Source organism: Zea mays, chromosome 7 (assembly GCF_902167145.1).
Source record: "Zea mays cultivar B73 chromosome 7, Zm-B73-REFERENCE-NAM-5.0, whole genome shotgun sequence".
Classification (NCBI taxonomy): Eukaryota; Viridiplantae; Streptophyta; class Magnoliopsida; order Poales; family Poaceae; genus Zea; species Zea mays.
In genome coordinates this window covers 31525291-31549370 of record NC_050102.1, presented here as the reverse complement: position 1 = coordinate 31549370, position 24080 = coordinate 31525291, and the positions used below count along the sequence as shown (strand labels likewise).

Genomic DNA, 24080 nt, shown 5'->3' with positions numbered 1-24080 from the left:
TTGTTTATTAAATTTGAGTAAGGGAAAGATAATTTATTTAATGATCTAAAATGTTGGTTCTTATGGTGTTTTAAATCTGTGTGCAATTTGTTTGGTGGATTATAGGTGTGGGGATGATTTGGTTGAGTGGGTTTTGCAAAGTTTAAACCGGTAACAAAAGCACCTCTAGCCTAGTGGTTAAGGCTTCCGAGTAGCACCTTCAAGTCCTAGGTTAGATTCCCTCGAAGGCGAATTTTTCGGCTTTGTTAAAAAATTTGTTGTCTCATCCGCTCTCGGGTTACGATGTCCTATGCGCCACCCTTCAGTTGGACCGTCGTAGAGTGAACAGTTGATGACAGTCCATTAGTGATGGGGGAGGTCACAGTTTGAGAATTTTTTTGGTCGGAACCATGTTTCGATATCATATTAATATAATACCAAGAGGACGGTCATTCCCGGTTGAGTTTTTTTATAACCACATTATCTATAGAACTATTGAATCACAAATACAATGTCCACACATGTTGCATGCACAGGGAATACCACTGACTTTTAACCAGAGCAACAAAGGGATATGACCCTAACTATTCATGGCAAGATGACATATATTACCTCAACCACGATCATATTTCACGTGATTATGGATATGGAGAACACTGAGGCTCGTGCCGTGACAACACAATTTGTTCCAACACATCGAAATAATTTTTTATATAATGGACTAAACACGTATATCAAAATGTTTAACTGAGCATTGTTCCCAGGCAAAGCATACATGTTTCATTTCTGCTGTTCTAAAGCAATAAAAGGGCTGCTGGCGGCTTCCGCGTGAGCGAGGTCTGAGCAAGGAATAACCCAGGGCAAGGCTTACCCAGCATTTTTTCAGAGAGAAGGAATAACCAAGGGCAAGGCTTACCCTGCATTTTTTTCAGAAAGAAGGAATAACCAAGGGCAGGGCTTGCCCTGCATTTTTTCAGAGACTGTCGAACCCAGAATCTCTTGTCTCAGTGGGAAGGCTTTTTTCGATACTGCGTCAGGCCTGTTCTAAAACAATACAATTCAAAATGTCCCAGATCCCATAATGTTGCTATCATACAAGACGTTCCAAACATGTTGATCGTTTTTCTGGAATCCGAATGATCTCATTGGTTTAAAACAACACCATTCAATCTCTTATCGACTATCTTTGCGCATAGCGATCAACTAGTGCCTTCGCTGCCTCCGGGGCGAAGAATTTTGCCTGCATATAAGGATAAGGCATACATTACAAATTCAGATCAAAGACATTGATCACCCCATTTAATCTTCACCTCAGTATACTCCTACATTGTATAGCCTCTTTGGATGAAGCTGGAATGCTTTAGAATTTAGGATTTCGTTCAAATTGAAATCAAGTCATATGAGTTTGTATTAAAGATAGAGTTCTACATGACTTGTAATTGCACTAATCTTGTACTAAGCCATTTTCGGCCATATATATATATGCAAGGTTACCCAACCCTCATTACGGATGTGTTTTCCGATTTTCTACATGGTACCCTCAAGTCCGGGTTTGTATCTAACACACTTCTCTTGTGCTGCCCTAATCATGTTGGGCCCCTCACTTTTTTTTGGAAAAATATACCATTACAGATAGTGAAAGACATTAAATGACTACACTAGTATTTGTCAATAATTTCAATCTCATCAACGAAAAGAGACAATACTACCTGAATAAACATTCTTTCTGCATCACCTGCTTTACCATTTTCCTTTAATATGATTCCCTACAATTGGATAACAACACCATTATGATTGCTTGATAGAAAAAAATTATCTGTTATGAGTATGGTCTTTGTTTGGCATTACTTCATAAATCATGATAGAAACAACATAATCCGTTAAGACAATATTACTGCAAAAACTAAAGTAATGGAAAGCAAGATCTGACTCATGGTTTGGGTTAGATACATATATATACTACCTCCAACTCCAAATGCAGGCCGTTATAGGATTATATTTTGTCAAACTTCTTTAACTTGGCTCATGAATATGTGAAAAGTTACATAGATTGACAGCAGATGGTTGGCATTGCTAGATTGTAGATTCATGTTAGCGATTACTTCCTCGATATATAACTTTCACTATTTGAAATGGTATATATTTCCCCAAGAAACAAGTCAAAGTGTCATATTGGAGTTATGGCACTGTCCTAAACGACTTACATTTGGATTAGTGGTAATATTCACTATTCAGTATGCTAAAACTGATTATATCTGATTGGCATCTCAAATCTACTGGAATAATTAAGACCACTTCTAACATTAACCTTTACTTTGTGCTAAAAAGATTAACTAACTCTAAGAATAGTGCAAAAAAGAAGAGTAATAGAGAATTTCATAAGTACCTTTGCTAAATAACCACGGAAGTCTTCAGGATGATCAGTTATTAGCTTATCGTAGACAGAAATAGCATCACTGATATGACCCCAATCGGAATAAGCCTTCCCTAAAAGCAGGTCAACCTGTGATAGAATTTGAAAAGAATATTGTACTTAAAAAAATGACTTGTGGTTTCTGATGGGTTCCAACTCTAGCCTACCCCAACTTACTTGGGACTAAAAGGCTTTGTTTTTGTTGTTGATTGTACTTAGTACTTACAACAAGTTAAGTTCTATCGACATCAATTACACAGACCAAACTGAAGTCACAGGAAATACAAAGTAAATAAACAACTGACCATGTGTCCTACCTTAATATCTAAATAAACAACACTGTGAAAAAGTTAAGCAACAAATCGATTTGCCTAAACTTCCAATTATTTTTTTAAATAAAAGAGCAAGAGTTTTTCCATTCAATTAAGGAAGGAAAAAAAGGATAGTTGGTTCAGTGTACAAGGACCACTACAGTTGAACGCAGGCTACCCCACAACAAAGCACATACATACCCCCCCCCCCCCCCCAAAAAAAAAAGAGTAAAAACCTATGTTGTCAATTGTCATGCATGACTTCAGTTATCTATTCCAATACAGAACAAATTTGTGCAAAAGCACAGGAGCGAGCAGACCCCATGATACCACCACAAGGTACTTACTTGGATCGGGTCAATATCTTGAGGCTTTTGGCGACCATTGTCATTTGTAGCCTCCAAATCTGCTAGTCCTGTTTGACTCTTTTCATTCAACTTTCGACGGCATAACAGAATTATATCAACTGCCTTCAGAAAATTGAGCATGTGTCAATTCATCATCATGTTTTTTATTTGAATGAAGTGACCAAAAGTTCAAAACTAGAATCCGAGTTGCAAAATTATAAGGCTATCTCTAGCAACTTAATCATCCACATCTTTTTCAAATTCCACTCTGTAAACAGTGTAGTCTCGACCATATGCATGATCTGTTGATCATAGCCTAATAATTCAGTAAAAAAAGACAGATCAAATGTTGGAGGCTCCCACTTGACTAAGGTCTAGGGAAGGGATACACTGCGGCAAGCCTTCCCCCACGACCTAGTGATTCAGTGAGACGGCTCTCACCATTGAACTAGGTCTGCTCTTCTAGAATTATAACCAATCAGTAATTTGATATTTTTTCTTAATAGGGAGTAGAATATGAAGAAAATGGTAGCTTGGAAATATTAGTGGCATGTTACAAAGATATCTTATAAGTGTAGATCACAGAGAGCACAAACAACATCCATTTTACAACCCTCAAATATTAGGACCAAGCATTGTGCGCTCAAATGAACCTAGTTTTCATACTAAGAGCATACCCAATAGCTTGTAAAAATCACTTGCTAAACCAATGTGTTGAATACCGAACAATGTGCTAGCTAAACCCTAGATTAGTGTGATAACAGTGTGATTAAACCCTCTTACCCGATTCTCCTAATGCCACCAAGTGTGATTAAACCCCACTACCCATAACAAAAAAAAATGGTTGTTATGCCCAAGGTGACATGGTCAACGAGCAGACTCATCTGAAACACACCTCTAGCAGAGCCAGCAGACAAGCCCTCTGCCCGAGAGCCTAGGAACAAGTCCTCTAACCATGCAGCACTTGTTGATCCCACTCACTAACGTCGGCTTGTTGGGAGCATTTTCTACCTTGGGATCACCCGTCCTGAGATTTCTCACTCTATTCATATCTTGAGTCAATTTGTCTTGGCCCCTACCTAGCTCCACTATGCTCACCTCCTTCGTGTTCTGTGATACCTTCATGGAACTGTCTCTTGCCGCATTTTGTTCCCTCACTCTAGTTCTCGCTAGCTTCAGGCGTACTCTGATTCGACCTGCCCGAGTGATCATTCTGGTCGCCACTCTAACAAATGGAATCATCTCTGTCATATGAAACTGACTCACATGGCTGTCATGTACCATGACTTACCCTTGCAGCCCTTCATCCTGCTTCTGTTCATGTTTGGTGAATGGTGAAGGCGAATGGAGGATTGGAGGTCAGTGCTGCTGTAGGTGCAAGGTCATTGCTGGAAGGTCTCTGGTGCTCTACAGCTACTGATATTTGCTGTTATCTCTCCCTGTTTTCTCAAATATGTCACAGCCAATGCAATTTCTATCAATATCTCACTTGACAGTCAGAATGGTCGGGAATAGCAAACTGTTTTCAGTGGTTTCGGTCTAGCTTCCCACATAACTGATGATCAGATGATCCGCCTACAGACAAGGCAGATGGTACTAATGCTACAGAAGTCAAATCATGGCTAACAAAAGATGTTCATAGCATTAATCAAATTAACAATTATGACTGTACCAAGGACAGTATATATTATAGGCCCACACCACATGGCCTATTGGAATAATGGAAACCCTAACCCTAGCAGGGGTTGGGAGATATATTTATGATAGGAATAGTTGGGCCTAGGCCCATTACAGAGGGACGAGAGGGTGAACCCTAATACATTTCTAACACCCCCGCAGTCACAACTCTATCCTGTACAGATGTTGAGACTGGATCGAAAGTCTAGGAATACACTCGTCGGTAGCCCCTTGGTGAAGATGTCGGCGAACTGCAACGTGGTGGGGACGCTGAGAACACGAACGTCACCTACAGCGACACGCTCGCGGACGAAGTGCAGGTCGATCTCCACAAGTTTCGTGCGCTGATGTTGCACGGGATTGGAGAGGTAGACGCGCTGACGTTGTCGCAGTAGACGAGGGTGGCGCGCTAGAGTGGGCTGTGGAGCTCGTGGAGGAGCTGGCGCAGCCAGGAGGCCTCCGCCACGCCATTGGCCACGGCGCGGTACTCAGCCTCTGCGCTGGAGCGGGAGACGACGGGCTGCCGCTTGGCGGCCCAGGAGACGAGGTTGGCCCCTAGGAATACGGCATAGCCGGAGGTGGAGCGGCGTGTGTCAGGGCAGCCGGCCCAGTCGGCGTCGGTGTAGACCACGAGCTCCGACGTCGGGGATGGTCGGAGCAGACCGTAGTCGAGTGAGCCACGTAGGTAGCGCAGAATCCGCTTGAGGGCGATGAGGTGGGGGGCTCCCGTGGTGTGTGCATATGGAGACACACCTGCTGAACGGCGTAGGCAATGTCAGGCCGGGAGAAGGTGAGGTCCTGGAGTGCGCCTGTCAAGCTCCGGTAAGACGTCGTGTCGGCGACTGGGGGGCCGTCGTCTTCAGAGAGCTTCGCCTGGGTGTCAACAGGCGTGGAGCAGGGCTTGCAGTCGGACATTCCAGCCCGCTCCAGGATGTCGAGGACGTATTGACGCTGATGCAGGAAGAGACCCTGGGGCCGGCGTTCGGCAGTGATGCCGAGGAAGTGATGGAGGGGTCCCAGGTCCTTCATCGCAAACTCCCGCTGAAGGGCGATGATTATGCGCTGCAGGAGGTCGGCGGTGGAAACCGTGAGGACAATGTCGTCGACGTAGATGAGGAGGTAGACGCGGTCCTCGCCCCGCCGGTAGATGAAGAGGGATGTGTCCGACTTGGCCTCAACGAAGCCGATGGAGGTCAGATAGGTGGCGAAGCGGCTGAACCAGGCTCGCGGCGCCTACTTGAGGCCGTAGAGTGAGCGGTTCAGCCGGTAGACCAAGTCCGGGTTGGCGGTGTCGACGAAGCTGGTGGGCTCGCTGCAGTGGACAGTGTCCGTCAGAGTACCATGAAGGAAGGCGTTCTTGACGTCGAGCTGATGGATCGCCCAGTTCCGAGAGAGGGCGAGGGAGAGGACGGCGCGAACAGTGGCGAACTTGACGACGGGGCTGAAGGTCTCGTCGTAGTCCACGCCGAGGCGCTGGGTGAAACCCCGAAGGACCCAACGGGCCTTGTAGCGGTCGGGGGAGCCATCCGAAGTCAGCTTGTGATGAAATAGCCACTTGCCAGTGACCACATTAGTGCCTGGAGGACGAGGCACCAGGTCCTAGGTGTGGTTGGCCAGCAGAGCCGCATACTCCTCCATGGCCCGACGCTAGTGAGGGTCGGCAAGGACGGCGCGGACGGAGGAGGGGATCAGGGAGGCGTCCGGTGGAGTGGCGGACGTGTCGGTGGCTAGGATCAGCCTGTCGAGAGGTCGGAGGACACCGGCAGCACAACGGGTCACCATTGGGTGAGTGTGCCCGGGGGCGCGATGAATGGCGACGGGGTGGTACACCGTCGGCTCAGGGACCACGGGCGTGGTTGGCCCGCGACGATGGTAGACGACGGCGGGGTCGGCAAAGCGGGTCCGGCTCGTCGATGGGGCCAGAGTCGCCGGGGTGGTACGAGACGCAGGCGGTGGCGACGGGGCCGCGCGTGACGCAGACGGGGTCAACGAGGCCGCGCGTGGCGCGGGCGGGGTCGAGTCGGCAGCTGTAGCTGCGACGGTGGGCATGGTGGCTGTTGGGGGGAGAGATGCCATGGAGCACGAGGAGCAGGGGTCACGTTCGGAGCGCGAGGAGCCAGCAGCAGGTGTGGCCGAGGCTATCCGCCAGAGAGGGGCGGAGCTGGGGGGCGACGGCGGACCTGCGCGTCCTCGCTGCCGGGGGTAGAGACAGGTCGGCGGCGGCGCTTGCGGCGCACAGAGAGTTCTGGCGGCGCGCTGGGGGAGGGGGGGAGAGGGCGCTGGAGCAGGGCGGATCGTCGGCGGCTGGGAGGACGGAGACGGCGCGTTGGGGGAGGAGAGGGAGCAGGGCGGGTTCGCCGGCGGCTGGGAGGGTTGGATCGCCGGCGGCTGGGAGGAGGTGGTGGCCGGCGGCTGGGAAGGTGGAGGGAGGTGGCGGCTGTGGGGGGAGGGTAGAAAGGAAACTGGCTCTATACCATTTTGGAATAATGGAAACCCTAACCCTAGCAGGAGTTGGGAGATATATTTATGATAGGAATAGTTGGGCCTAGGCCCATTACAGAGGGACGAGAGGGTGAGGGTGAACCCTAATACATTTCTAACATGGCCAATAGAGTGATGGAGATGGACTCTGGATTGTCATCAGAACTAATGAGTAATTACCAGCTTGCACAATACCCAAGGTTAGCAACACTGATTACTACCCCTGAAGGCAAAAATCAAAGTGCTATTACAATGTTGAACAGAGCCTTACACACCTCATCTGGCTTCTTAGCAGCAAGTAATGAATTTGTCAGTCCACGGAGAACTTCAAAATCAATATTATCTGATGACTGTTTCAATTGTTAGTCTGAGAATTCAAAGTGTTATCGAACAGGAAGTAGTGCAGTTGCTACACAACATAGAGCGAAAAATATAGAAGCACATACAGATTTACTCACAGATAAAGCACTTCTGTATGATGATGAACTCCCTTCATAATCCTTGAGTTCAAACTTTACTTCACCAAGCAAACGGTATGCTTCTGCTTTATCAGGGATTACCTGCATCAAGTAGAATATGTATTTTATACAGGATAATAATTCCATAAGGTTGACAGACCAACTAAATGATAACAAGGAGCGAACAATTAGCAAACCTTAATTAGCTTCTCAAGGAATGTTGATGCCTTCTCATACTCACCTAGTTCGGACAACGATACTGCTGCACCCTGTGTTGCCATATGAAAACTGAATATGCATAATATATGGAACAAAAGGAGTAGAAATTAAATAAAAAAACATTTCATGAAAATTGGAGTATCTAAATGGATTTGATCAAAATCTATTCAAATGCATGTTATCTTCCACAAAATTTCCTTTCCTACATACTAATATCGACCAGACAAACAAACATGTGTATAAGAGTGTGCTCTAAATACCACCCAAGCCACCTGAGCACCTACATTGCTCTTAATGGCAAAAGCGCATCTAGATGTCAGCTGGTCCGATAGCTACTAGTTTTCGATGGTAGGCTACTAGGCCCTTAGTAGAGTACCAAGTATGGTCTACAAAAGGTTGAAACTAGAAACTGTTTCCGAGCAACAAGTCATGTTCAACTGCTCACCCTGATGCTTTTCTTCACATTGCTCTTGGCATTCCCCTCAGCCTTGCCCCTTCAAAAGCATCAATGTTGTTTTTTTTCTCGAAAGCGCAAAAGAGCTGCGCGAAAATATATTAAGAAGGGGAAAAAGGTCCAAAAAGGACCCCAAGATACAGATAAGGCCGCCCTACGGCGGCCAATAACAAGCATAAATGAAACCATCCATGACTAAAACACTGCTACCAAAACAGCACTACAGCTATCTAGCTAATAGGTAGACCTGGGATGGGGGCAGTAAGCAAGGACAGCTTCTTTGCACCAGCCATAACCCAAAGATCAATCTCCAAAGCATCAATGTTGTTTCCATCATGGATTTCATGTCGTCCAGTCGATCCAAGTGAACGACCAGCCGATTAATCACAATTAGGACGTCAATCAAGACGATGAGTCGGTGCCTGATCGTCCCCTAGTCGTCCTAATCCTAAATGTCTTGTACTTAGGGGTGGTAACGGATCACGATCCACATGTTTCTTCACAATTTGTTTGAGCCATTAACTAATTTTAGTTCAAAAATAAATAAAAATAGAGCCCGATCCTAATCCGATCTGATCCTTAAATTTTAGAGTGTAAAATTTAAAGCTCATTACTACCCTTACTTGTACTGTTCAGGACATATATAATTATATATAGATATACACTATAGTATATAGTTATATTCTATATAATATATATGATTCTCTAAATTAGATTTTAAAGATATTAGACAGTATATAAGCAACAGCAGGTCTGAAATATGAATATCAAACTCAAACAGCACTACAGCAGTAGTAATAGCACCTCTGAACAGCAGTAGGTAATCAAACTCAAACAGCAGTAGATATTTAGCTAATCAAACTTACAAAACCTAAAGTAGCAGATCCTCATCCAAATGGAATGCATCGCCGCAGTTGGTCATGGAGGAGGAACAGCTGGAGGTTTTCTCAGGGAGGAGGACTGGAGGAGCCGCCAAGAAGCAGAGGAAGAGCAGCCAGCCAGGAAGGAGAAGAAGAGACCAGAGAGGAGATCAGGCAAGGAAAATGGGATTTGGAAAGCCAGCGAATCTGATCGTTGCTTTCCTTATTAACCCCAACCAGGGAGGCGCCAAATTGGAAGGCTTTCCAAATTCCGAAATTTTCAGGTCGCAGGAACTATCTAATCGACCGACTAGTCGTGATTAGGCGACGACTACTCAAACGATTGGACGACCAGCCCACCTAATCGAGTCATACTCCCTGATCGACTCTACAAAACCGACCCGGATGATTAATCGTGATTAGTCACCATTAATCGGACGACTTGAAAACCATGGTTTCCATGCATATAGTGCTTATGTTTATGTCAAAAACGGAGGTAGAGGCTGTTTTCGAAGGTTTTATGTGGACATTGATATGAGGTTGTGAATAGTCAAATGTAGTTTATTGATATGAAGGTGATGAAATCTGCAGCCCTGATTGATAAGTATTGAGTTGCATGCACCGAGCATTTCAACTCAAAAGCTTAAGTTGATGGAGAGAGGTGGCCAATTCACTTGTATTATAACACCCCTCATGTCGAAACTCTCTCAGGCCTCAGACGTGGAATAGGAGCGAGCAACAATTATTTTAATTAATTGCACTAACCACGATTCAGACTCGAGACCTCTGTTTTGATACCATATTGAGTTGTATGCACCAACTAGTTTCAACTCAAAAACTTAAGTTGCTGATGAATAGAGGTGGACAATTCACTTCTTTTCTAAATTCTAACAATAAGAACTCTTTCCTAGGATCCCAATTCCCAATCCCCAACTGCTACTTGTGATCATGTTGTACTTTAACCTGGTCTCTTTCTTTTTTTTCTCGAAAAATACAGAAGAACTACGCTTCATTATATTAAGAAAAAGGGGACAAGAATCCAGATACAACACACTACAAATACCACATGTTATAGTTACCATCGCGCCGATTAAAAAGAAGACAGAGAAACAGTTTTCAAAATGAGAATCCACCCAGAACACGGATGAATAACGGAGGAATTGTGCTCTGTTCACATCTAAGGCCTATCAAGGCTATGTACCAATTAGAGGCTACAAATATATTTGAAGGATATTATCAAAACAACCTTCATTTTCAGGCAAGATTAGAAAAATAGTGAGACTTCCAGATGTGTTGTAGGGTATCATTACCCCCTTTTTCTCTTCTTAATATTAAAGATATGTAGCTCCCCTGTATGTATGAGGGAAAAACTCCCAATCCAAAAGTTTAGATCAAAAGGGTATTCCAAGGTATATCAAAAACAATCCTCCAAACACTTTTTCTCCATTTACATCACTAATCTAAAATTGAGCATTCATAGACACTGTTAAGAAGCTTTTGTGCACATGCACCAGCACATAAGAAACTTCAGTGCCAATTTGATATGTTGACAAAAACATTAACTTCAGTACTATTTTTCTCAGGGAAAACTATTTGGTTTTTTGCATCTTATATAAGAAAAAATTTAGCACAGTAGGGGCTTCTCCTGCTGTTTTCACTAAAAGAACAGTTCAAATAGTTCCAAGGAATAGCACTTCACCTCAAGAGCAGTAGGATCATTAGGCGACTTACTCAGCGTTGCTTGAAAGCCTTGCAGTGCATTCTAAATAAAAGGAACTGATGATATCTTAGTATGATAACAAATTAGCAAAAAGGAATGCAAATGAATACAATTCTTTGGCCCTTCAATTCTAAAACAATCATACCATCAGAAGTACAACAAAGCAATATTGCACATTCAGAACTTGTGCAATACCTGAGTACTTGAGGTGTGGCCTTGTTGACTTTTAAATGACCCTAGAGCCATGTTATTATTCTTTGATACTCAGCATATGCCATTTAGAGTTTAAACATTTTGTTCCCTACAAATTCTTAGCTAAAAATGTTACAATGCAGGTGAATAGCTGATAAAAAATTGTAATTCCATTGTCATTGAAATATTATCTATCAATGGATAATACCTTTTAATTAATCCATTTCTTTTTTCACATGCAAGTAAACAAACGAAACATAGAAATTGGGACAAATGGTTACCTTAAATTTTTCTTCTTCCTCTTGAGAAAGCTTTTGTTTAACTACTGCACTTTCTTTGCTAGGGCTAACACTGAAAAAGTGCAGGAGGTACAATGTGGTCACAACAAACACCAGAAAAATATTCATAAATGTATCTATTCCATTTCTACAGTCATCTGATGGCAAATGAAAATCATTTATAAATAAATAATATTAAATGCAAACACTATGGATAGAATGTAACGAAGAAGGGACTATTGTTGGCCAATTTGTGTGGTAGATGTAGATTCACCTTCCATAAGGCAGGAAATCCCCAAAAGCGAAGACTAGTCCAAATATAACAACTGCAACACCAATTCCAACCTACTGAGAGAATTCTGATAAGCATATGACCTGAAGATCAATTACTAATTTACAATGGAAAACATGGGAAAGTCCATGAAATAAAACTGACCCTAGTACCAAAGCCAATAGTACTTTTATCTGACTCAATTGGAGCATCATAATCAATAGCTTGATAATCTTTGTTCTCTTCAGCTTTCTTTTTCTCAAGAGCAGACCTAAACAGAACAGAAGCAAACAAGTTGAAAGCACCAAGAACTTCTTAAGTTGGAGTATTCACAAGTAGTATACCAAATAATATATTTTTCTCAAGAGCTAGCAAAGTAGCAATAATGGTGCAAATTATGAAATAATATCCAAACTGCACTGGTTGATACATGCCTTCATGTAAGGAATGACTCTGAATAAGTCATCAAAGCTGAAGAAATTCTAACAATAATTTCAAAAACACAAACTTGTTAAGACAAGGGAAAAATGGCAACAGATGTATTCCATAGGGCCCAAAGGACAAAAGTACATGAGGTAACTTTACAGAGAAAACCCTAGACTCTAGAGAAAATACACTAGAAGAAGAGGAACTATATATACACTAACACACACCCCCAAACTCATGACGGATCAACAACACTAAGTTTGGAGAGAATAAAACTATATTGAGCTCTAGTATATGCCATGGTAAGCAAACCAGCAAGCTGCAACTCTGGAGGCACATACTAAAGGGAGACCACATGATCCTGAACTGAAGACCAAACATAGAAACAATTGATGCCAATGTGTTTAGTGAGCTGGCGCTTCACTGGATCCTGAGCAATACTAATGGCACCGGTACTATCACAGTGCACAGGCATAGTAGCGAGGGAAATCCCTGAGTCAGCCAAGCCACCGAAGCCATGTCACCTCAGCCGTCGCACAAGCCAAAGCACGCAACTCAGCCTCAGGCCTCAGCACTGGAACAAGCAACAGCAGTCTACTTGTTCTTCCATGAAACCAAGGAAGACACAATAGGCAGAGATGGACTTGAAATCCGAAGGACCGGTATCCCAAGTCGCATCATAATAAGCATAGAGCTGAACAGAGCTGGTGCTAGAAAAGAACAGACGACGGTCAATGGTTCCTCGAAGGTACCGAAGGACACAAAGAAGGTGACCATAGTGGATGCTAGTGGGAGCAAACATGAACTGACTCAGAATGTGGACAACATAGGAGATATCAAGACGAGTTATGCCAAGGTAGACGATACTACCAATAAGATGGTGATAGCGAGTGGAATCCTCAACAGAAACACCATCTGTGGTACGGAGACGAAGGTGAAGATCCATAGGAGTGTCCACATAACGGTGATAAGACCAGCACGATCAAGGATGTCCTGAGTGTATTTGCGCTGAGGGAGATAATGCCATCAGGTGTAGGGGTGGAGGTGACCTCAATCCCAAGAAAAGAGCTAAGAGGACCCAAGTTAGACATGTGGAACTGCACACTGAGTCGTGCCTTGACGAAGACAATGTAATCAAGATCATCACCAGTGATCAACATATCATCAACATAGAGAAGAATGAGGGTGCAACCTCGAGATGAAGTGTGAACAAAGAGAGCGGGATCATGATGGTTGGCAACAAAACCAGCAACAGTGACAACAGAGGTGAAGCGCTCAAACCAGACGCGAGGAGCCTGCTTGAGGCCATAAGAGAATGACAAAGCTGACATACATGATCATCAGGAACAAGGTAACCAGACGGAGGATGCATGTAGACTTCCTCACGCGGCTCACCATGAAGGAAAGCATTCATCACATCAAGTTGCAAGAGACCACGGGCGAACAGAGGCAACAACAACAAGAGTGTGAACAGTGGTTCGACGGGCAACAGGAGCAAAGGCCTCATAGTCGCGCCCATACTCCTGTTGAAATCCACATGCACCAAGTCGCGCTTTGTAGCGCTCAATGGAGCCATCAGAGCGAGTCTTAATCTTATAGGCCCACTTGCACCTGATAGGAGAAGCAGAGGAAGGAAGTGGGACAAGATCCCAAGTGTTGAAGTGCTAGTGTGCTCAAGAGCAACAATCTCAACCATAGATAATTTTTACTCAGGATAAGTGTGTCACGGTAGGAGGTAGGCTCAGAGAGAATGGAAGCAAAAGCTACAAAACCAAGACGAGCGGGGCGACAAAGCGTATGTCGATCGCGAAGGTCATATCACGGAGGCAAACCATAGATGGATATGGGTTAGATGGTGCCGAAGGGTATGGGGGAGGACGCAGATGTCAAGTGCAGTGGAAACTAGAAAATAATTGGAGGACGTGATGGAGGGGATGGTGGACGTGGAGGTGGTGTAGAGGAGGCGATGGTGGAGGTGGATAAGGCGATAGTGGTGGAGGTGATGGAGGTGGAGGTGACAGTGATGAAAGAGGAATAGGGGAGGGTAGCGGAGACAAGGTGGTAAGAATAGGTGGAACCAAACGAAGGAAATCAACAAATTCAAGAGGGAGAGGAAGAAGAGGACAAAACAATAAGTAAAGAAGGGACGGGACTCATCAAAGGTGACATCCCAAGACACCCGAATGCAGTGAGCGACAGGGTCTCAACAACGATATCCCGACGCTCAAATGCATAGCCAAGAAAGACGCACTGAACAGATTGTGCAGTGAGCTTGGTTCTCTCACGAGGCTGAAGAAGGACAAAGGCAACACAACCAAAGTACGAAGGTGACTATAGTGGCTGACCAAAGAGACGCTCAAGAGTGACACCATGTAGAGCAATAAAAAGCTGAATGTTCACAAGGTAAACAGTAGTAGACACAACTTAGGCCCAAGACTGAGGAGAAACAGAGTGTGTCAAGTGTAATGCACGAGCAGTCTCAAGAAGATGACGGTGCTTACGGTTAGCAACACCGTTCTAAGCGTGAGCACCAGTACAAAAATACTAAGGAAGGGTGACTTGCTCAGCGAGAAACTGATGGAGAGCGCGAGACAAGTACTCGCTTGTAGAATCGACCCAGAAAAAAACGAATGGGAGAATCAAATTGGGTGTGAACCATAGTAGCAAAATTCTAATTCTAATAGGAAGTGAGCATTATAGCGCGTGAATCCAAGAAATACACCCATGTGAAACGAGAAAAAATATCAATGAAGTTCACATAATAACGATATCCCCCTTTTGAAACGAGGGAGCAAGGCCCTATACATTAGAGTGAACAAGATCAAAAGGTCAAGTAGAGAACAAGATCAAAAGGTCAAGTAGACATAGTCTGGCTACTAGGATAGGGAAATTGTAGCTACTTGACAAGCTTACATCCCATACAAGGAGAGAGGTATCATCAGAAACCTTCCTAAGAACACCACTACAAACAAGTGATGACAGACGCGACCCACACATGTGATTGAGATGATGGTGCCACTGAGCGAAGATGACTGAAGTGGTGGCGGAAAAAGTTGTGGCATCGTCAGTGGAAGAGGACTGACATCGAGTGGAAGTTGAAGCAAGAAGAAGCCAGTCAAGCTCCCAAAGACGACGAGGATCACGGAACCGGCGGCTAGTACCAATCAGGTCCCTATGCGACAATCCTGAACAGAGTAAGAGTCAGACTCAAGAATGATACAACAATCATGATTAGTGATCTGGCCAACAACCAACGACTACAAATTAAGATCAGGAATGTGAGAAACAGAAGGAACCCTAAAATGCGAAGTGTGAAGGGTGCCATGATTAAGAACAGGGTGGGAAGTGCCATCAATAGTGTTAACAAACAAGGAAGTAAATGATGGACTCAAGGAACAAAGAGAAGTAGAATCAAGGGTCATGTCAAAAGAAGCTCCTAAGTCAAGAATCCAGGGCACTACAGTACCTGATGATGAGGCACGTGGCTGCGGCCCTAGTTGGGGCGCACGAGTGGCAACCGAGGAGACCACAGAGAAAGTTGACGAAGTAGCACAAAGGCACTTCATGTGCCGAGTCAGGTCGAGGGCCCAGTCAAGAGGCGACTGAGATGAGGCAGGAGTAGGAGTAGTGGGAGCACCTCCCTAGCGGCGTGGAGGACGTAGCTTGCACTTCTCGATGGTATGTGTCATCAGCCATGTAGTGCTCAATGGCCTAGGCATAAACCTTCATTGCATGAGCACAAGAAGGAACACCATCCACCCATATCGTGGGTTCCTCGGGATGCACCGGGACAGGAGGAGAAGGTAGCATACCAGTAAGGTGACCCCATATGTTGTGGCTATTGAGACACGCGAAGCACGGTGGACCACTCCTGGAAGTTGGTGACATCAAAGGTGACGGAGGAAAGTGGCACAAGAGGGGTGAACGAGGAGCAGCCATGTTGAGTGGGGTGTGGAGTGGGATGTGATGGATCGTGCCGAGCGGTGCAGAAAAGCGGGCGAGGTCGAGAAGCAACGCAAAAATCATGGACAGTCGAGCGCGGTGGGGCAAGTCATGGCAGGCGAGCGGCAACGCGAGCGCACGAGCGCACAAGCGGCGGCGACGGTGGTCAGCTAGGTGGGGGTGGTGAACCCTAGCTCTAACAATGTTAGAAGAGAAAAATGGCAACATATGTATTCCATGGGGCCCAAAGGGCAAAAGTACATGAAGTAACTTTACAGATAAAACCCTAGACTCTAGAGAAAATACACTAGAAGAAGCGGAACCATATATATACACTAACAAAAGTGACATTGACCATATGGATGTCTATGCAAAACTAGATCAAGTGTAGTCTAGTCCTTGACAAAACAAAGGTCAAAAATTCAAGAATGCAGCATGCCAAGGTAGAGGCTAAATATGGAACGCTTAGCCAAATGCCTCACATAATTATTTCATACCATCCCATAAAACAAGGCGTGCATGTTTTTAGAAAAGTCAATGTTTTAAAACTTTGACCAACAATCAGCAAAAAACATATGTTTTTAGTGTATGCATGTTATGTGCTTGAATTTGTATTTAAAATACTTTAATATGATGCTCAATTTGTATTTATTGATGTCATGTTTTAAAAGAAATTAATGGTCAAAGTTTCACTCTAAAGACTATCAAAAAATATAGCCTTATTTTATGGGATGGAGAGAGTATTTTGTAATAAATTAGTTGTGCATTATGAGTCCCATTTACAATTGGTCAATAATGTCCCATCTATAAATTGTCAAGAATCAGCAACACTTCTACTTATAGCTCCAATAAGAGAGAACTATATCCATAAACTTAATCCTACAAATAAAATTGATGTTTAACTAAATGTAGCAGGATGTTTGAGGACATATGGTAGTACCTTCGAACCGCTTCCACTTTTTCCAAAAATTTCTTATCCATGACTTTTTTACCAGATTTGTTTTCACTTTCAGTTCTTAATTCTGGCACCCCTAAAAACAATGAATTAACAAGTATTGAGATATGCCTCCGGTAAAACTAAGGTTGAGTTTTATGTAAAGAGAAGAGAAAATAGGCAAGGTAAGAAAATAATGACATATATACCAAATACCAAAGCTAAAAGCAGAAATTCGAGAATACCAAACCTAGGTCAATGAGATAGATCAATGGTATAAAACTGGCAACGATTCTAGTCAATATTCATTTAAGACAAACAAAAGAATGGGTTACCAATCCAGATAATTGGTTTTTACATCTCAGTGGTTTGACTTACAGATTAATGGAAAAACAAAGCTCCACGATGAACAAAAACATAAAAGAGTAGGGCGACCATTTAAGTAGGTCAATCAACAATTGTACCATTTCTAGCTCAGACAGATATGTTTGTCATGGATAGGCTAGAGTCCAAATGAACTTTTGTCAGTGATCAAGTATTTTGCAATTTCCGGGAACACAAAATACTTTAGTCATCAGAGGACATGCGCACAGAACATGCAGGAGTGCAACAGTATTCTTTTTGCAAGAGATAGGTGTAACAGTAATTTTTTTATCGAACACGCACCGGATTAGTTACATAACATTAATTGCAGTTAACTAAAAATTGAAGAAAACTTACATTGGTCCCTGTTCCTTGGATTTCCAGATATTACCTCACTACATCAAAAGAAAAAAAATGATGACTAAAGAAACAAAGATATGTATGAAACAACAGGACAAGCATTCTTTCAGGCTTTCTGCCCACAACAGGTATTCGGCCAAGGCAGCGTATGACAACCTCTTTATTGGTTCAGTACAGTTTGAACCTTATGACAGAATCTGGAAGTCTTAGGCACCGTTAAAATGTCGCTTCTTCCTATGGTTGGTAGGCTGATAGGTGTTGGTCGCAGAAACCTGCCACATCACAAACGCTGCCTGTTTTGTGACCAGGAGCAGGAAACCATCCACCACATTCTACTAGGCTGCACCTTCTCAAGGGAATTTTGGTTCAGAATTTTAAACAAAGCTGGTTTGCAGCAATTGTCACCTCAGTCGGATGACCAAAATTTTCTTGTATGGTGGAAAGGTACTAGTGAGCTGGTTGAGGAGATCAAACGAAGGGGGTTGTAACACTTTGATCACCTTAGGCAAATGGATTATGTGGAAACATCGAAATAGATATGTTTTTGACGACTTATCGCCATGCATGGGGGCCGTCCTGTCTCAAGTAGCACAAGAAATGGAAGCCAGGGAGATGGTGGGAGCTAAAGGTCTTACGCAACTTTTAGCTCTTGCCCCTCAAGCTGCTTTGGGTTCGCTCTGTGGTCATTAGATTTTAGGTTTTATTTGGGGATGGATCCTTTTATGTATTTTCAGTTTTGGCCGCCATGAGGGGGCTTCTACTTTTTTCTGTATCGGTCTTTTTGGGACCTTGTTTTTCTTCTAATATAATGATGCACAGCTCTCTTGCACATTCGAGAAAAAAAAAGTATTGCTTTTGTTATGGCAAGTATAGTGCCGGACAGATTGGATTGGTTTGTTAGGAAAGAGATATTAGATTGGTTTGGTTTGTTAGGATAAGAAAAGAGATAAGTTAGATTGATAGAGTTAGGATAAGGAAATTGATAAGTTAGATTGATTTGGTTAGTTAGGATAAGGAAAGAGATAAGTTAGATTGATTCGATTAGGGTATTTCCTTAGGGGTTAATTAAGCCTCTCTGTATAAGGAGAGGAGATGTGTCAATCTAATCAAGCAAGAATTAAGAAGGAAAACTCTTCTCTCTTGCTCGACCATGGGCAAGGCCCTGGCCAACCACCTTGCGCTCCCTCAACCCTAACCACTGCCCACAACAATCTGGCTTGCGCCCTACAACCCCGGTCGTCACCACAACAATCTGGTGTCAGAGATGCCAGAACATGACGGTGGTCTCCTCAATCGCCGTCTCCACAGTTATGGCGAGCACCGTCGACTCCACACAAAAAAGAAGTGACAGTGACGGTGTCAGATTTCAGGCAAAGAGGAAACGTCCATAAGTAATGGGTGAAATCATCAAGAAGTACTAAGTAATATTTATAACCAGACACTGGATACAGGAGATGTCCACATATCACAATGTATTATTTCAAACGATTGTGTGGTGCAGGAAGATGAACTAGCAAAAGGAAGTCTACCGTGACGGCCTAACTGACAAGAAATCGGGAGTGTTGCGAAGACAGCTTATTGCGGTGATGCTGCGAAGTTTGGCGAGGACATCAAGGCCGGGGTGTCCAAGACGTCGATGCCACGTAGAACCAGAGACAATCGTCAAGGTGTGGGAGGGAGTGGTAAGCAGGTCTGGAAACCGAATGGTGGAGTGGACCAGCACTATTGCACCTAATGATCTCCCTCCGAGAGGTACCAGCACTATTGCTAATGATCTCTCTCCGAGAGGTGAGGTCCTTCACAGAAACACCAAAATGATCAAATTCCATGGAACAAGTATTGTCAGTAGTATAGCGATGAATAGAAAGAAAGATTTTGAACTATGTGGGGAGCACAAAGAATGTTATTAAGGTAAAAGGGGTCGGGAAAACCGTATCACCTATTGAGGTAACAGGAAGAGTGGTGTCGTTACCTACAATTATAGAAGAAGGGGTTGTGGAATCGGGAGGATTTAAAGTAGAAATGTTACCGGACGTCAGGGTGGTGTGGTTGGAGGCCCCAGAGTCGGGGATCCAGTCGGTGATGGCGAGGGGAGGCTGCAACATCATGGTGTTGAAGGTACTGGTCGGCTGCTGTTGATCCCATGAGCTAGTCCAAGGAGTCCAGTTGGAAGGAATCGGATCCTGGTTTGGATATGCTGCTTGGGGAGGAGGCGCCACCTGGTGCGGTAGAGGTGAAGGGTGCGTGTTGAAGAGGACGCCCAAGAAGGCCAGCAGGGGGACCATAAAGTCCAGGGCCGTCAGTAAGGCCTGAGGAAGGGGCGCAGAGGGAGTTGCCTCGAGCGCGGCTGCTATCCACCAGAGAGGGTGTCAGGCCACATTTGGATGGTGGTCGTCCATGGATTGAAGAAGGACGGCCAGGGAGCACCACTACGGCCGCCACCGCAGCCCCGTCCATGGCGACGGTTGCGGTTGTGGCAGCCAGCACCACCATGGGAACCACCACTGCTGGTATTGGCTCTAGAGTGGCCAGTGTGGGTAGAGGAGCACGACAAAGAGGAAGAAGTGGCCGGCAGTGTAGTAGTCGCAGGCATCTTGGTGCTGTAGAGAGTCGGCGCCACGGAGTCCGGTCCCCCCATGAGTTCCTCCAGAATAAGGTCATCACAGACCTTCTTGAAGGACGGGAAAGGGGCGGAGCAGGTGATGATCGTGCAAAGGTTCTCATATCGCAGGTTGAGGCCATGGAGAAGTGCAAGGACAAGGATCCGATCATTGACCGGAGTGTTGAGATCAGCAAGAGCATCAGAAAAGCCTTTCATCTTACGGTAGTACTCTCTGATCGATAGATCTCCTTGAACGAAGTTGCCTTTCATCTTGCGGCAGTACTGTCTGATCGATAGATCTCCTTGAATGAAGTTGCAGAACTGGGCGTTAAGATGAAGAGCCTGCGTCTCCTAGTTCCCGAGGAACTGATTTTCCAGGGCAATCCAGGCTTGAAGGAGGTCGGCCTCCTCTTTCTCCTGGCATGCCTGCTCTTCAGGGGGAAGAAGGTTGTCGCCCATGGGGAGGGGGACGAAGGGCGACAATGGGGAGGGTGATGGGTGGCCGGTGTGGGGCTAGGAGGGAGGCGGCTAGAAGGAGCAGCGGCCGGGGCGGAAGCAAAAGGTAGGAATGGCTCTGATTACCATGTTAGAAGACAGGAAGGAGTAGAATCAGTAGTTCATTGATAGGCAAGTGCAATATTACATATATATAGGGTAGGACCCTTGAGAGCCAAGACACCTAGGGCCGGTGCACCCTGCCTGAGAAGGCAATCAACTCTACTAAGGAAAGGATATCTCTACTATGGAAAGGATCAATCACACACAGGTGAAAGGAGAGATATGCACAATCAGTCTAATATAGAAAAAAGAGAGATTCATTCTAACAGGACTTACTAGCATCTTCAGATTTTTTTTCTGAATCCAAATAGTTTAGTAAATTAATTATTGGATTGCCAAAAAGGAACACAAGGGTGCAATAATTTAATATCATAGAATTAAATTAAAGGTTGCCAGGCTCTAAAAATCCAAAGTCCAGGATGATGATTCCTAGATCATCATGGGACAAACCACCAAGAGGATTGTCCTGCAGATTCAACTAGTAGGAGAGGAGATAAGGTGACTATACATGGGAGAAACAAATTGAGATGGGAAACTAGATTTATATAAATCTTCACCAGCAATCTGAAAACAAGTTGTTGCCAATGCCATCTTTATATTGGAGGTAGCCTATAATTAAAATCTGTCTTACATCTACTTTATAACAAACCGAAAATATTAACCCTAATTCATACCATAGCACATATATTCACATGTTTTCTTCTACCTTGGTAGCAACTTATGTTGGAAGTACACCTTAACTCATCTGAAAACAACTTATCAGGTGATGCATTATAAGTTCATTCCATCAATTTTGGTGGAATTAACTCACTCCTCATGTATATACTAATTATTAGCTTATAAGGAATGTGGTGGTGATGGATCAACTCATTCTATTCCACAAACCAAATAAAAAAGTGAGGAGTAAGAAGAAGATGGATCACTTCATTCCTTAAACCAAACACATCCTAAACTTCCCTTTAGTATAATTCCTTCTTTTTTCCAATGTGACTCCATTTAGTAATTAATAACCAAAAATGGGAAAAACTCAGAAACAGAAGCTCTATTCAAATGTTCTTACACTGGATCACCAAGTAATGATAAACAAGTTTAGACTTTGCATAAAAGTTTACTGTTAGAATGTGACTCTAGGAATTGAGTATCTTCTGTTACAAGCTTGTATCTTGAAACCAACTATAACTCTTGAAAAATATAAGAGATGCCATTTAAAAAAACGTGCCAGTCACCAAAAGTTCCTGATAAGAATATACCTTGCTTCTAGTGTGAAGAGAATAAAACTTATAATAGTACAATGTGCAAGGAGAGTACCTTGATTCCAGTGCAACATCCTTTCGCCTCTTCTTGCTTTTAATCTGGGAGAAAAGCGAAGACATAATAGACCATCAGTGACTCCAATTTCTTCATATATATAGTGTGATCTGGCTTTCCTAATCACTGAACAAGACGTACAACTTCATAATTAGGAATATGCCCGTTAGAAGATGACTCCATTTCCTTCTAACACTAGTCCTTGCAAAACATGTGCTGCAGATAGAAGTAGGGAGGGAAATGGAGCATTGAGTCTACATACTTTTCTCTTATTGGTAGAATCCGCACTGAAGCCACGCCCATTGGCAGCAAAGCATCGAAAACTGAATACATTGTGGGTCATATGGAGAACCATCTTCGAACCACTGATACCAACGCTATGCCCAAATTGTTGCAACCATCCCTACAACATAGTCAAATTTTCTTCCATGATGAACGTATCCTCTGAATAAAGTAACGGTCCCAAAAATCAAAAGGCTCAAAGATATCAACCATTGTTATCATTTCTAATTTATGCAAAATACTTATAATCAAGAGTTGCAACAAATTTCTGCCCCTCCATTCAGGAGGAGGGGCAGCCGCAGTAAAAGAACATGGGTGTACACATATAAATTTTTGCCAAAAGTTGGAAGTTGGCAGGCATCAAATACTAGCAAATAGCTCTATGATAGGGTTTGGGTGCTCGGTTTCACACAGCGGGAAGGGAACAGAAGGAGGGGATTACCTGGTGGATGTTCATCGCCGGCAAATAGACCGACGAAGGCCTCGGAACCTGGCGTTAGGCGGCGGCAGTAGCCCCCCGCCTCACCCAGCCGTAGCAGAGAGGAAGGAGAGAGACAGCACTCGGGGTGAAGACACGTGAACGGATGCTGCGGTGTGAGAATCCAGTAGTACACAATGAACGAACGGGATAATGCGTTCGAACAAAAAAAGATGAAGGGTATTCTGAGGTATTCCTTTTTATTTTTATAATACCCTTTAAATCCAATTTTATGTTCGGTTGAAAGAATATAAATATGACTAGGTGAGTGCCCGTGCGTTGCAACGGGGACATATAATATCGTAGTAATTTATGTACATCTAGACAGTGTTAGGTAATACATGAAAACAAACAATATATATATTATCTTCGATCTTAATATCTTATAGGTATGTGCTCGTACATTGCAACGGAACATAAATTTATATAAATTGACGAGCCTCTAATGGCTCAGAGCCCTAGTGACAGGCGACGCGAGCGCAATGGTAATGGGAACCCTCATGGGGAACAGTGCCTTGTTGCAGAGGACGCGAGTCCGAGCGAGCCACCACTTGACGCCTTGAGCTCCATCGTCCTATTGTGAGGATGCATTTGCCACGAGCTCCCTATATAAAACGGGTTGCTCAGATCATAATAACTAAAACAATGGTGTGCCAAAACTTTTACTGCTACGCTTAAAGACTCAGACAATACTGACAAAGCTAACATATATCCTTATCTAATTGCCTCATTCTTGATGGCAGAAAAAATATAGATCAAACAAGCATATTAAGGTTATAGTATTGACACAAATACGCTTTCAAGATAATAACAAACCACATGTGTAGCTCAAGGTGTCTTGGCGGTAGGCACATACAAAAGCGTGGCCTCATACCCTCAGTGCATTAGAAACATGGAATGGTAACGGTGCCATGGGATTGGTAATGTTAGCCCAATACGAGGTATCCTGAAGCTTCTCATCTTCAAATCTGACGCTATCCACCTTAATCCGTTGAAATTTAGTCACAGTCTTGAGCTGTAGTAGATAAACAAAACATACCAGTGCGATCATTTGAGTGTTAAAACTATGTTTATGAGCCTATCTAAGCATGAATAGAGGTGTGGTACATAGTACAGTAGAATGTTTTTGATGCTCACATCTTGCATACTTTATCATCTTTACATCCG

General features: G+C 43.9%; 1 protein-coding gene across 9 annotated transcripts; it reads right to left on the bottom strand.

The window, feature by feature from the left end:
• Positions 1–661: 661 nt before the first annotated feature.
• Positions 662–23079, bottom strand: LOC100193007 (Tetratricopeptide repeat (TPR)-like superfamily protein). Of its 9 annotated transcripts, none has more exons than XM_008652644.1 (17): positions 22878–23079; positions 22416–22556; positions 22154–22197; positions 17683–17720; positions 16969–17059; positions 11826–11931; positions 11664–11734; positions 11393–11462; positions 10899–10961; positions 8331–8372; positions 7864–7935; positions 7655–7768; positions 7484–7558; positions 3051–3173; positions 2366–2482; positions 1689–1745; positions 662–1219 (listed from the first exon to the last, which is right to left on the bottom strand). In XM_008652644.1, exons 1-17 carry the CDS (start codon positions 22890–22892, stop codon positions 1160–1162), a joined length of 1299 nt encoding a protein of 432 aa, XP_008650866.1. In that variant the 5' UTR covers positions 22893–23079; the 3' UTR covers positions 662–1159. The 9 variants fall into 9 exon arrangements, with proteins under 9 accessions (XP_008650866.1, XP_008650867.1, XP_020395891.1 ...); XM_008652645.1 differs by having other exon boundaries at positions 7667–7768; XM_020540302.1 differs by lacking the exon at positions 7484–7558 and having other exon boundaries at positions 7667–7768.
• Positions 23080–24080: the final 1001 nt, after the last annotated feature.

Bases quoted from the DNA above. Each gene is read 5' to 3' on its own strand.
- LOC100193007 (XM_008652644.1), bottom strand. The intron at 7,769-7,863 runs GTTTGCTAATTG...TACTTGATGCAG, and splicing joins TCCTTGAGAAGCTAATTAAG to GTAATCCCTGATAAAGCAGA. The intron at 1,220-1,688 runs GTAGTATTGTCT...CCTTATATGCAG, and splicing joins CAGAAAGAATGTTTATTCAG to GCAAAATTCTTCGCCCCGGA.